The sequence below is a fragment of the Bufo bufo genome, chromosome 2 (assembly GCF_905171765.1).
Source record: "Bufo bufo chromosome 2, aBufBuf1.1, whole genome shotgun sequence".
NCBI lineage: Eukaryota > Metazoa > Chordata > Amphibia > Anura > Bufonidae > Bufo > Bufo bufo.
This window is the reverse complement of record NC_053390.1, coordinates 201521271-201536752: the sequence shown is the minus strand read 5'-3', so window position 1 is coordinate 201536752 and position 15482 is coordinate 201521271. Positions and strand designations below refer to the sequence as shown.

General features: G+C 43.6%; 1 protein-coding gene across 1 annotated transcript in view; it reads right to left on the bottom strand.

The window, feature by feature from the left end:
• KSR2 (kinase suppressor of ras 2) overlaps positions 1-15482 on the bottom strand; it is a 564921-nt gene that overhangs the window by 45488 nt on the left and 503951 nt on the right. The window contains exon 16 of the mRNA XM_040416034.1: positions 14495-14628. Coding sequence (XP_040271968.1) covers positions 14495-14628 — 134 coding nt within the window. The remainder of the gene's footprint in view (positions 1-14494; positions 14629-15482) is intronic.

Here is a 15482-nt window from a genome sequence, read left to right as displayed (position 1 = left end):
TTGTGGAGGTTTCTATGTGTCATATATTATATCCAAACAGATGGTAGATTAGATACTATACGTCTTTTCCTTTAGGTAATATTCCTTAAAATATTCCTTCTAATCTATCATCTGTTTGGATATAATATATGACACATAGAAACCTCCACAATAATGATATAATCTGTGATGCTGGCAACGGTGTAGGTCAGTTTAAGGAAACCGCTCTGTCTGAACAAACTGCGATCCAACGAGTCACCCCCACAGGGGAGATACGGATACAGTGAGTCCGACTCAGCGGATCCGGAACTTGGTATACCTTTGCCTGTGTGATTATAGAACCATATGCGATCCTGTATAGAATTTTTTATTGTTATTTTATATGTATTTTTAGCTAACATATGCACATGTATACATGCTTATTTAATAAATTGTAGAAATTCTATTCCCACGTGTACTACAAGTGTTTTGAGTGCCGGTTCCATTCTTGCAAATTTTTTCACTCAGAACTAGGGGTGTTACTTTTGAACCTGAGCACCAGGCGTGGTCAAACCAAAGTGAGCCAACTGTTTGCCAATTCGTAAAACTCCAAAAATCCCTGCTATGTAATATTGCCTTTGCCTTACACACAGAAAGTAATTGTATTTCAGCTTTTGTATTTTCTGTACTTTTATATCTTTGCTGTAGGTTTGTTACAACCATTCACAGGCTGTTAAAGTGCATTTGTCAGCAAATTTGTACCTATGAAACCGGCTGACCTGTTACCTGTGCGCTTGGCAGCTGAAGGCTGTGTTGGTCCCATGTTCATTTGTGCCCGCATTGCTGAGAAAAATGGTGTTTTAATCTATGCAAATGAGCCTCTAGGAGCAACGGGGGTGTTGTGGTTACAACTAGAGGCTCTGCTCTCTCTGCCAGGGCCAGGCAGTAAAAACATCACACCTGGCCCTCTCAAAGTTCAGAGGGTGCGGCAGTTGCGCAGAGAGCAGAGCCTCTAGGAGTAACAGCAACGCCCCCATTGCTCTTAGAGGCTCATTTGTATAGACTAAAACTTCATTTTTCCCAGTAATGCAGGCACATATTAACATTGAACCATCACGAATGACTTCCACTGCCAAGCGCACATGCAACAGGTCAGCCAGTTTCATAGGTATATATCTGCTGACAGATTCCCTTTAAAGTGGATCTAGCTCCTCTCCTGACATGTCTGCATTAGTTAAAGGAGTTTTCCTCAGGATAAGTAATCAATATCTGATCAGTGGGGTCCAAGTTCTGGCACCCCTGACAATTGGTTGTTTTGAGAGGCTCCGGCAAGTGCTGTTGCCTCTTCCTAGGTCGGTGACATCACATTCATCAGTCACATGGCATATGTGCAGCTCAGTTCCATTCAAGTGAAAGAGCCTGGACAGTAAAACCAAGCACAGTCGCTATACCATGGAGGGCGCTGAGCTTGGTATGCTGTAGGGAGGTCCCACAGTGCTCATCAGAGTGCCACAGCCACTTCAAACAGCTGATCAGTGGGGGTGCCTAGGATGGACCAACAATCAGATATTGATGTTCTATCCCGAGGACAGGTCACCAATGCTGTACTCCTGGAAAACCTCTTTACTACTTGTATTCTCCACGTAATAGCAATTGTGGAGGATCTTTTTATAGCTCTATATTTTGCTATTACTCTGTTAATTTATGAAAAAATTTACAAATGGAGGAATAAAAGAGGAACAGCAGAACTCAAGTTCTAAGAAGAGATGCTTTAGAATTGTTATATAAAGGGTGTGGTGATAGGTCCTGCTTCAAAACCATGGACAGGGTGGCTTTCTACTGTAGATTTCAACCATCTATTCAATGCTTTGTGATGTGAGGGCATACACTCTACAGAATTTGAAGCAGCTGTAATTTCCACAATCACTGCCCGCTCGTCACTAGTAAGAATGTTACTCTGTAGTGCCTGGAGCTACTAGTAATAACACTACGGTCCCAGGTTTACAGCAGCGTGATACCTTGGCACATTATATCACATACATGTAGACGGTGTGGCCCTAATGCTGTGCAAACAGCGCCCATGAATGGTTCTACGAGTACTGGTAGCAACATCTGGGAAAATGAAAAATAGCTTAAGTATCCATGTTATTTCAGCTACACGTATAAGGAGCTTTACTTCTAGACTGGCTTATTTTCAGGACACGAAACAGGGATTGTCAAAGCACAAAAACACGCTGAGCTCTATAAGTACCATATTTAATCAGCAGACGCAATGCTACAAAAACACCCTCCTTCCATGTAATTCCCATAAATGAGTCCTGCTCCAGGCCTGTTGTGTAAACTCTGACAAATGAGAAAGCCAGCAACCAGCAGAAATAAAATAAATAATAAGACATGATGCATTTATATAGCTCTTGCCTATATAGATACATGGAGTGTGCTTGGACTTTTATATACAGTACGTGCTGCTTTGTAATAGAAATTGTCAATAACCTCCACGAATAAATAATAAAGAAGCTATTGCACAGAACGAGTAAATTCCCAATAAACTATCAATTCTAAAGCTCATTTCCTGAGAACTCTGCACTGTACAATTCCTTTATTATTCCTCCAGGAAAATTACATTTTAATTGACAACTGGAAGTTACCACCTCTTTTGTCCACAGGGTGTGTCCTTCAAACTCTGATACTGTCCAAAGAGTGCTGACAGTACCAGAGTGTGTAGGGGCACAACCATTTCACAAGGGGAATGGTAATACCATGAGGACCAAAACCAGTAGGACCATTAACAAGATAAACGTGAATCATAACACAGGACTGTTTCTGCCTCTCATTTTTCTCAAATATAGAGGTCAATCAAAGGCAAACAATTTTTTTTTTTTTTAAAACACGCAACAATAACATAGGTGAGGAGGTTAACTTTTTATAATGATTTAAGAAGAATTTAAAGGGAACCTGTTATGTTGAACATGGTGTCTGAGCTGCAGGCCTCATGTTATAGAGCAGGAGAAGCTGAGCACATTAATATATAGCTTTGTGGAAAAAGATTCCGCAAAACTTGCAATTTATACATTTATATTCCTGCACATTCTGGGTTTTGAAGTCAAGGAGACGGTCCTGCCAGTGATTGACAACCTTCCCTCTATGACTCTATGTACACAGATAACTGTCAATCACTGATAGAACTGCCTCCTTGACTTCAAAGCCCAGAACAAGCAGAAATTTAAATGTATAAATTACAAGCTTTACAGAATCTTTTCCTACAAACTATATATCAATCTGCTCAGCTCCTCCTGCTCTAAAACATGCTGCCTGCAGATTACACTGCATTTTCATGGTGGCAGGTTCCCTTTAAGGAGAACTAATTTGAGGCAATGATGAGAGTCTGAAGAATGCAGACTTAATTTTAATCTTAATTACATTTTTCCAATTTTTCTTGAAATGCTTAATATCTTTTTAAATAAAAAAAAAAGTAAAATATATGTAATCAGAATCTGTCTAATGGACCCTATGTACTCTATATATACACGTTGTATATATGTATGTTTCACGAAATGCTGGGCTAATATATTTCCAGCACAATCTGATTAATTAAGAGACAATCATTTCTCTCTTTATTATCTTTTTTTTCCTACTCGCTTACTTAGATGAACCATAATTACAAAAAGACAAGAAATGAAAAAAAAAATCTTTAACGACTGCCTTATAGCTTGGCTTACGAAGTAAAAGCGTATAAGATAATGCAGTATAATATCCCAGAGACACTACTAATTATGAGATGTGGGAGATCTGATGCAGAACAGGGAATATTGCCGATATTAAGATCCTGCTAGAAGAATTCATAACTCTGTTCAGGAGATGTAGAGTATGCCCACTCCATAAGGACACGGCATATATTTTTAGACAGCTATTGCACTGCATACATATTGATATACAGAGAGATAATACTCAGTGGAGGGTGGAGGATTTCCATTTTCGCGGTGACAGATCATCAGGAGTGAGGGGAAGAATTTAGATAGCAGTGGGAGGTAAGTCAGGTCATTAAACTTAATAGCAGTAAGTGACAAAGCGTCACACACAGAGGAGTGGGTTTCATAGTCAATTCACTTCTAACCTTCATTGGTTTATAATGTTGTGTTTTATAACAGCAGAGGCATGGAGCGCTGCCAAGTCCGGAGATACCAAATGTGACTTTGAAAGTTCATTTTCCAACAGTCATCTGCTACAGTAAAGCTCAGGAGGTCAGACCCCCTGCCGATCTGATATCGATGACCTATACTGAGGATAGACCATCAATGGCAAAGTCCTGGATAACACCTTTAAGCTTTTACATAAACCATACAACCCGTTTCAACTGCAAACATTTCAGCTGAGGCATGGCTAGCTGTCAGTCACTGGAAATGAATGCCTCTTTCACAGATCAGTGAATCATGGACATGTACTGTCCGTGGTCTCCACAGATAACACACGCACCTATCGACTATAAAGTGTAACTTCACACATTCTGTGGTTTGTCAGTGATTACAGGTCCCTCATGCATATTAGAGTCTATGGGTCCATGAAAACCACGGACACAACAAGGATGCCATCCATGTTTGATCTGTGATTTTGACAGATCATTGGTAGAAGATTCTCTGGAAATAAATTTTCATCCTAGCAGTTTCCGTGGAAAAGGGATGACACACATAAGGCAATAAATGGACACATGGCTCAAACATGGATTCTTCACAGACATCTTCACGGATGACCCACTAACCATCTTGTCAGGGATGTCATCTGGGACATGGATATGTGAAAGAGGCCTAAGTAGTTCAATGTTGTGTTTGTAACTGAACAATGGTCTGATATAATGTACATGAGTTGCAAGACAAGAGATGTAGTTTTGTCATTGGGCAAGGTTCCCTTAGAGTAAAGGGGGTAAAAATGTCCCAAAAAACGCTAAGAAGGTTATTTATGAACAGATTTATGGTGTATATCTGGCGCAGATTCTGTCACACGCCATGTTGCGGCAGAATCTGCGACTTCTTTCCCGCTCACGACAGGTCTAAAAAAGTGGGCATGGTGTGGGCAGGAAATTCATCATTTTCTTTGCCTGTTTTAAGTGTAGAAAATGGAACTGGAAAAAGTACAGAGGAGAGCGACTAAACTAATAAGGGGCATGGAGGGTCTAAGTTATGAAGAAAGATTAAAAGAATTACATTTATTTAGTCTTGAGAAGAGACGTCTGAGGGGGGACATGATTAACCTATACAAATATATAAATGGGCCATACAAAAAATCCTGAAAATCTGTTGTAAATGCCCTCAAAAGACAAAGGGGCACTGCCTCCGACTGGAGAAGAAAAAGTTCAGTCTCCAGAAGCATCAAAGCTTCTTTACTATAAGAACTGTGAATCTGTGGAATAGACTTCCTCAGGACGTGGTCACAGCAGGAACAGTGGACAGTTTTAAAAAGGGTTTAGATGAATTCTTGAAAGTAAATGACATTAATGCTTATCAAAATGTGTAGAAATCTGAGTCTCACTTCCTTGTGGGATTCACATCCCCACCTATCCCTTGGTTGAATTTAATGGACCTATGTCTATTTTTCAACTGTATTAACTATATATATATTTATATATATAAATATATATATATATATATATATATATATATATATACACAGTTGTGTTCAAAATTATTCAACCCCCAATGCTGTAAAGGGTTTTAGGGAATTTAGTGTACATTTGTAATTGTGTTCAGAATGAAATCTTACAAGGACTTTTTAAAGAACCAAATGCAACTAAAATGACATCAATTGTTTTTGTAATACAGTATTAAATGTTTTTTTTGTGATTTCTTCATTGACACAATTATTCAACCCCTTAAAGACTGTTTTCGATCAGGTATTGAAAACACCTGTGGATGTCAAGGAGCAGCAATCAAGCATAATAAGCACCAATTAGGCAGATTTAAAAGGACTGTGATACTCAGCTCCTTCTAGACATTTACTGGTGTGTTTACAAACATGGTGAAGTCAAGAGAATGGTCCAGGAAGACAAGAGAAGAGGTGATTTCTCTTCACAGGAAGGGCAATGGCTATAAGAAGATTGCAAAGATGTTAAACATACCAAGAGACACCATAGGAAGCATCATTCGCAAATTCAAGGCAAAGGGCACTGTTGAAACGCTACCTGGTCGTGGCAGAAAGAAGATGCTGACTTCGACTGCTGTGCGTTACCTGAAGCGCAAAGTGGAGAAAAGTCCCCTTGTGACTGCTGAGGAACTGAAAAAAGATTTGTCAGACGTGGGTACTGAAGTTTCAGCTCAGACAATAAGGCGCACACTGCGTAATGAAGGCCTCCATGCCAGAACTCCCAGGCGCACCCCCTTGCTGTCTCCAAAGAATAAGAAGAGTCGACTGCAGTATGCCAAAAGTCATGTGGACAAACCACAAAAGTTTTGGGATAGTGTTCTGTGGACTGATGAAACAAAATTAGAACTGTTTGGGCCCATGGATCAACGCTATGTTTGGAGGAGGAAGAACAAGGCCTATGAAGAAAAGAACACCTTGCCTACTGTGAAGCATGGCGGGGGGGTCAATCATGCTTTGGGGCTGTTTTGCTTCTACAGGTACAGGGAAGCTTCAGCATGTGCAAGGTACCATGAATTCTCTTCAGTACCAGGAGATATTGGATGAAAATGTGATGCAGTCCGTCACAAACCTGAGGCTTGGGAGACGTTGGACCTTTCAACAGGACAATGATCCCAAGCATACCTCCAAGTCCAGTAGAGCATGGTTGCAGATTAAAGGCTGGAACATTTTGAAGTGGCCATCGCAGTCACCAGACTTAAATCCGATTGAGAACCTCTGGTGGGACTTAAAGAAAGCAGTTGCAGTGCGCAAGCCTAAGAATGTGACTGAACTGGAGGCTTTTGCCCATGAAGAATGGACGAAAATACCCGTAGATCGCTGCAAGACACTTGTGTCAAGCTATGCTTCACGTTTAAAAGCTGTTATAACTGGAAAAGGATGTTGTACTAAGTACTAAGATTGAATGTCACTTGGGGGTTGAATAAAACTGATAATGATGTGAGCACAGAAAAGACATTTGTGGTTATTTCATTATAAATGTTATGTTATATTTGTCTGACTTACAAGTGCCTCTTTGATTTTATTGTAAACAAGATGACTGAAATGATCAAAATCAATGTCAAACTGGCCAAAACACTCATTTTCAGTGGGGGTTGAACAATTTTGAACACAACTGTATATATACACATATATACACACACTGTGGGCCAGATTTCTCATTAGCTCAAGTCAGAATAATGGAGTGGAAAAGTCGCAAAAAAATGCGCAAACGCTAAAACTGCGCACAAATGTCCGACTTTTTTCTGCTCTGCACTATGCTCGCCAGTTTTCTGAAAGTGGGCGTGTTTTCTTATGCAAATGAATCTCTAGACAGATTTACTTTTGGGACTATTTAAAAAGTCGCTAAAAAGTCGCAAAAAAATGCGCAATTTCACTCCAGTGAGGACCATGCTTATCTTATGAGACTTTTTAATAGAACATGCAACTTTTTCGTAAGGACGTGCGACTTTTGTAAAGCTGCTTACTGACAGATAAACTGCTACCGTCAAACCACATTTATTACAGTCTTAAAGGGCCGATCATAAATCTGACTTGGCTAAAACTGACTTTAGCCATATGTGAAAGTGGAGTGAGCTGTCAGAGTAATGATAAATCTGGCCCTGTGTGTTTAGACCCGGACATTTCTGTCTTTGGCCTGGCTCATCCACTTGAGAGGGGAGTGGTCAGTCACCAGATAAAACTTTCTCCCCAAAAAATAATAGCGGAGAGACTCGAGTGCCCACTTTATAGCCAGGCACTCTCTCTCCAATATACTGTACCTGGTCTTGGCTGGGGTAAGCTTACGGCTGAGGAAGACAATGGGATGCTCCTCCCCGTTGACTACCGGAGACAGTACAGCACCGAGGCCTACTTCGGAGGCATCAGTCTGTACTATAAACTCCTACTTCGGAGGCATCAGTCTGTACTATAAACTCCCACTTCAAAGTGGAGAAAGCCTCTTCCGCCTGTTCATCCCAGTGGACCATCACTGACTTGCATCCCTTCAAGAGCCCTGTCAATGGTGTGGCCACCGTAGCAAAGTGGGGGACAAACCTCATAATATCCCACTATTCCCAGGAATGACTTTACTTGCCTAGTAGTAACAGGTCGTGGCCAATTCCGTATCGCCTCTATTTTGTTCACTTGGGGTTTGATGACTGTGCGCCCAATGACATACCCCAGGTATTTCGTTTCCTCTAACCATATTGCACATTTTTTTGGGTTAGCTGTTAGTCCAGCCTTTTCGAAGGGAGTCCAGCCTGTACTTTTGATAGGTGACTTTCCCAGTGGGTACTGTAAATGACAATATCGTCCAGGTAAGCCGAAGCGTACCGACGATGTGGACACAGCACAATGTCCATGAGCCGTTGAAAAGTGGCAGGGGCGCCATGCATACCAAAGGGTAACACCTTATATAGGTACAGCCCCTCTGGTGAGATGAAGGCAGTTTTCTCTTTGGCAGCCTCCATCAAGGGTACCTGCCAGTACCCGTTGGTGAGGTCCAAAACAGAAAAATACCGGGCTTGGCCTAACCTCTCAATAAGCTCATCCACCCACATAAGATATGCATCAAACTTAGATACAGAAATAAAAGGAAAAACCGCGGCACTCCAACTTTTCAAATCAAATCAAGTCGTGTGTTTATTTTTCACTCAGCGTGCAGCGTTTTGACTCCACTGAGTCTTTATCAATCATGCTTGAAACACTGCACGCTGGGTGAAAAATAAACATGGACTTGATTTGAGAAGTTAGAGTGCTGTGGTTTTTCCTTTTATTTCTGCATCCTGGGATCCCTAGAGGCTAGGATCCGACACCACAGGCACCGCCACTGAAAGGACTAACTGAGACAACTCAGAAGGTAGTGCTGTTCTACTCTATTTTTTCTCTATCAAACTTTGATATCTCATTTAGTTTTCAAAAATCGTTACAAAACCACAACGTCCTGTCCGGTTTAGGTATCAGTACTATAGGGCTGGCCCACTCTAGACTCCTCGATGATGTCTAGTTGCAGCATTAGTTGTACTTCCTCAGAGATGGCTTGTCGCCGAGGCTTGGGTACCCGGTATAGTTTCAACTGAATTTTGGCCTGAGGCTCAGTGACAATGTTATGCTGGATTATGGAAGTGTGTCCAGGGAGGTCTGAGAACACATCCGTGTTCCTGCTGACAAACTCCCTGGCCTCCTGAGTCTGTTTAGAGGAGAGGCTGTTAGCAATCTTCACTGTGGCAACCGCTTCCCTTACATCGGACATAGGGGCCGGTACCTCTCCCCCTAGAAAACTCAGCCGCGGGATATCGTCAGTACTGGTCTCCCTATCCTTCCACAGTTTGAGTAAATTCACATGGTACTCCTTCTTCGGCTTCCACCACCCTGGCTGGTGTACCTTGTAGTTTACTTCTCCAACCTTTTTGAGTATCTCGTAGGGTCCATGCCACCTACCCAGTAACTTACTGTCCACTGTCGGTACCAGAACCAAAACCCGATCTCCCGGGTTAAAGATCCGGACCCAAGTCTGACGATTATACACCCAACTTTGAGCTTGCTGAGCTGATTCCATGTTCTTTTACCAGCGGCAACACGGTTTTCATACGTTCCTGCATCTGGGTGACGTATTCAACAACACTTTTATATGGTGTGGGTTGTTGCTTTTTTGGCTATATCCAACAGACCACATGGATGTCTGCCATATAGTAGTTCGAAGGGCGAGAACCAAGTAGACTTAAACTTTTCACCTAGGCCATCAGTTTGCGGGTGATAGACGGATGTCCGTATCTGTTTGATATTCAGCAACTTACAGAGCTCCCGCATGACCTTGGACATAAAAGGAGTCCCCTGGTCAGTCAGAACCTCTTTGGGTATCCACACTCTGGAAAACATCTCCATTAACTCTTTTGCTATGAGTCTGGCCGATGTATGTCGCAGTGGCACCGCCTCCGGGTACCGAGTAGCGTAGTCCAGGACGACCAAGATGTGTTGGTGCCCCCTAGCGGACTTTGGTACTGGGCCTACGAGATCCATAGCGATTCTCTCAAATGGTACCTCGATAATCGGGAGGGGCACTAAGGGACTAAGAACAGGTGCTGGGAGCTAGTGGTGTGTCAGGCCGGGCAAGACTTACAAAATTCATCCACCTCTCTAAAGACACTGGGCCAGTAAAACCGTTGTAATATCCGGTCCTCTGTCTTCTGTAGTCCCAGATGACCCCCGAGAACATGTTGGTGGGCTAACTCTAACACAAGTTTTCGATAGGCCCTGGGCACCACCAACTTTTCAACAGGTTCCCCCCTGCAGCTGGTTAACCCGATATAGCATATTCTGGTGGACCACAAAACGGGGAAACATCGACTCGGCCCCAGGTTGTTGGGGTACACCATCAAGTATTACCACATTCTCCCAGGCCCGGGATAGGGTTGGGTCTCGGTGTTGGGCTGTACCGAAATTCTCCCCGGAGAAGTTGAGGTCTGCCAACTCAGGACCCGGTGGCAACTCTTCCACGTCTCCCACCATTACCCTACACGGGGTTGTCTCCCCCTCTTCCACCAAAGCGGCAGTCACCCCTACTGCTGGCCCTTCGGCCTCAGGTTCCCAGGGTTCTGGCCGTCCCCCTGAACAAGGCCAATCTCCTGGGCTTATTCCGGTCTCAGGGATATCCTTAACTCTCACAACTGGCCATAGGGCAGGGAAACCTGGAAATGCTCTCCCTATTATAAGTTCATAGTGGAGATTTGTGGCAATTGCCACTTCATGGTTCCACCTGCTGGACACTAGCGCGGTGGGGTAGTCTTTCAAGTCTCCATGAATGCACATCACCCCAACTTTCCGGCCAGTATACTCAGCGGACCGCCCCAGGGTAGCCCTTACCAGGGTCACCAAGTTCCCTAAGCCCAGCAGCACCTCCGCTTGAGTGTCTCCCACTTCCACCTGGCACAAGTGGTCTAGAGCCTCTGGTGTACCTGTGGCATACAGTTTCCTAGCATATAGCGATTGTCGGTAACCACAATTAGTGTCCATGGGCTCAACCCGAAGAGGACACTCAGCCCTGGTATGGCCAGGTTCCTGACACCGCCAGCAGACTAACTGGGTCCAGCCAATAGTGGGAATCTCCTGGGGGGTTTCATTGGCTCATACCGGTGGGCCTGGGGTGGGGAGTTCTGGAGTTTGCCTGCCCTCCTCCCAAAAGAACCCCCCTTGAGATTCTTGGTGGCCTCATAGCGATCCATAAGGTCCACCATTTCCAAGGCATTTCCAGGAGACACCTGGCCGATCCAGTACTGGAAATGGGGGTGGCAACGCCCTCCAGAATATGTCAGCCAATAGTTTATCCAGCATAGCCATGGGATAGCACATCAGGCTGTAGCCACTTTTGCAATAGGTGGAGTAAGTCATAATACTGGGGTCTCGCGGGCTTAAACCCCCACTGATGTACCTGCTGGGCCCGGACCAACACATTCACCCCAGTCTTGCCAAAATCTCACCCTTTACCTTCGAGTAGTCGGCCGCTTGATCGTCCGGCAAGTCGAAATACACCCGCTGGGACTCTGATGCCAGGAAACTCAGCCCACTGGTTTCGGGGCAGCTTTTCCCTTGTTGCCACTTTCTAGCACAATGCCAGGTAGGTTTCGATGTTGTCTTCAGTTGTCATCTTAGGGATTGCTGCACGCACTGCCTTCCGGGCATCATGGACGCTTGGGTTTGCTCCTGCTGTCTGCAAAGCTATCACGTGTTGTCGCAGCAACTGGTTGGTCTCTTGCTGCTGCTTATTAGCCTCTCGTTGGTGCAGGTTGGTCTCTCGCTGCTGCAAATTAGCCTCCATGAGGGCCTTCACAACAGCCTCCATTTTGTCATGGGGCACGGGTCAAAATACAGCTTGTTTGATGTACGACATACAACTGTGCCCAAAAATGCAAACCCAAAAATATATCGGCTGTCACGCTAGCCTCACTGCGCTTGCCCGCATCCGACACCAATTGTGGGGATTCGCTCTGGTAGTTAGGACCAGCGGATGCAATATAGAGGCAAATCACACAGTTCTTGAATTAAACAGCAGTATTTATTCACACATTGGTGTATAACAAAATGCAGATATGGTGTATCACAAAACGCAGGTGGCTTGGTGTTTGTTCACACACAAGGAAAGTCCATAAAGAATAAAAAGTCACCTTTTCTCCTGGTTGTTAATTCACACCCTGTTAGCAGTTCAACCTCATCAAGTCCATAGGCGGTCTGAGTCCTCCAGCCCGGCTCAAACCTCAAATCCCAGCACAGCCCTCAGTTCGCAGCACACAGACTCCTGAGTTCTACTGTCAGAGGGAGGTAAATCCACCACACCTGGCAGTGCTGGCTGGTTTTTATGCCTGGCAAAACCCGGCCTGAAACATGGGGAGTAGTCACCCACCCAGCACTTTGACTATGTGTTAGCAGCACTTTGACTACTCAGAGCCGTCCTGGATCAGCTATGACAGCCATGCTAAATCTCAAGGTGTCAATTAGCAATAGCTGCTGCTAACACATAAAATACCGGCTCTTACTTCACTGAGGCCAGGAACCTCGTTGACATATACCTTCCATCCACGATAATTCCAGGTACCTTTTTACAATAGTTATTAGATCTCCCCTCAGTCGTCTAAAGTGAATAACCCTAATTTTGATAATCATTCTAGGTACTGTAGTCCACCCATTCCAGTTATTACTTTAGTTGCCCTCCTCTGAACCCTCTCCAGCTCTGCTATGTCTGCCTTGTTCACAGAAGCCCAGAACTGTACACAGTACTCCATGTGTGGTCTGACTAGTGATTTGTAAAGTGGCAGGACTATGTTCTCATCACCATGTTTTGGATCCCTTTGTCAAATTTAGCATTTTATTTCAAGACCATAAAGTACTCAATTGAATGACTATTACCTGACGTGACCTGGAAGGAGACATATACATTCTCACAACCCTATATCATATGAGACCATTTCACAGCATTCTTAGAAAATAATTCTCATTATTAATGGGTATAAGTGTAGATAGTAAGTGGTGAGATGGTTTGATAAAATTGCCAAGCAACAGTCTCTGTGACAACCATTTATAGTAGAAGAATAAGTAATGTGAACACAAGGAGACACGACTGGATCTTAATGGGATTCTGCTCTCCTGTCAAGGCTGAGCTCAGGTTGTCCTAACATAAATTATGATCAGCATGTGTAATATTTTAAGTGGTATCTTATGAAAACCCGGGGATTACCACATAATACATCCCGCATAATAAAACATTAGCATATCATTTATTTGTTCCAAAAAGAGTTGGTCAAATATGTCAAATGATGATCTTACTGAGCTCCACAGCCCACAAGTAATGTGTGCAATATATGGAATACTCATGAAATGACTTGAAGAAAAAAAGGTTGTCAGTTTCCCTATAATTACTGATTTTCTAATTATACATTTTCTGAAATCTATAGTTACCTTTCGCAAAACAGACATACAAACCCTCCGAGTTTTCCTTCTTTGCAGGGACGCCTCAATTTTGTGTCTCTTTGCTCCAACATGCATTCGTTTAGTTACCTCGTTCCCCAGCACCCGCGTCGCTCCTGATGCCGAAACACTGCATCTTCCCGTCGCGCGGATGAAAACAACCGGCCTCAGGGGGGGAGGGAAGGGGTAGGGGTGGTTCAGCCAAAAGCAGGCTGCAACAGGAACAAGCCTCCCTAGCATTGCGAGTGACTCTAGGGAGGCTCGTTCCCATCACGGCCTGCTATTGGCTGCCTGCCCACACTGCCCCGATGCAGAGGCGGCCGTGCCGGTATGAGAAGCCATGCGGGTGAACGGGCCATTATAGAACTTGGATAGCCCCTTTAAGTAATAAATATGCTATATTTCTCCATAGAGTGCCTAGATATAATGCATATGAGCTCATCCTGTAATACATCATGTTTCTGTGCTATTCAGCGCTAACACATTTTGCTGATTTTTCTGGTCATTTGTAAATGGGACTACTGGGGAACATGGAAACTGAATCCTTTTTACAAGTAATCATAAGGGGCCCAGTAAGACCTGACACAATTTGGGGAGTTGAAGAGTCAATCACTATCACTGACAATATCACTGGTTTTGCTAAAACATAACTTTTAATTGTGTCACAGACCAGAGACATGCAATCTAAGGGGGAGATTTATCAAACTGGTGTAAAGTAGAACTGGCTTAGTGTCCTATAGCAAAGGAACTGTGAAAAATGAAAAGGTGGAATCGGATTGGTTGCTATGGGCAACTAAGCCAGTTCTACTTTACACCAGTTTGATAAATCTCCCCCTAAGAGCACCTCCGCAGACCTGACCCTGTCTTCCCTTTGATTTTTCCACGTGTTTTTCAGCCGTAATCATCAGGGATCAGTATTAGTTAGCAAGTATCATATTTAATACAAATGAAAGATATTACACCATACCTGCCAGCCTGCAACACACCAGATATACTGAAAAGGCCAAAGTCAGTAATCACTACTTTTCCATTGTCATAGAAAACATTTTTTGATTTGAGGTCTCTATGTAGAATGCCCTTGGCATGGAGGTATCCCATTCCCTAAAAGCAAAGAACAAGAATGTAAATGACTGATTAGACATAGTATATACCAAATAACACAGTAACAGAGACATATTGTTTGCTCATGTTAATATACTGTAAAACATAAATAATTGTCAATTCTGCTTGATTAGTACTAGAGGGCGGCTTGCTGTGTGCAATCTCAGGCTGCATTCACACGTCCGTGGTGTGTTGCGGACCCGCAAATTGCGGGTCCGCAACACACCAGCCCGGCACCCCCATAGAAATGCCTATTCTTGTCCGCAAGCTGCGGACAAGAATAGGACATGCTCTATCTTTTTGCGGAGCTGCGGACCCAAAATCGGGGCCGCGCTCAGCAATTGGGGCTGCAGACAGCACACTGTGTGCTGTCCGCATCCATTCCGTCCCCATAGAGAATGAATGGGTCCGCACCCATTCCGCAAAATTGCGGAAAGGATGCGGACCCATTTTGCGGACGTGTGAATGGAGCCTAAGGATAGACATAGCAGTTGAACCTGCCCTGATGCCTGAGGAGGTTTAAAGGTCTCCCTATGATATATAAAAACATTGATATTATAAATGCCACATGGTAGGTGATGAGCCATTTTAGAGAAGACTGAAATTCTACTTCTGGGCAGACCAGCTACACTTTCAAAATTGTGTGCTTTTACTGTCCTAGGACACACAATCTTACAGTCTTCCTTTAGCTTGGGCCTTCAGGTATTTATGTGCCATGTTTCTTTATTATCTTCTGAATTACACTCATAGACACTGAAGAGAGTTATGCCAAAGAAACAAAAAATGTACATATACAATAAACTTTTCATGCTACATAAATGCTCAGTGCAATCACCCTTTGGCCTCAGGCACAC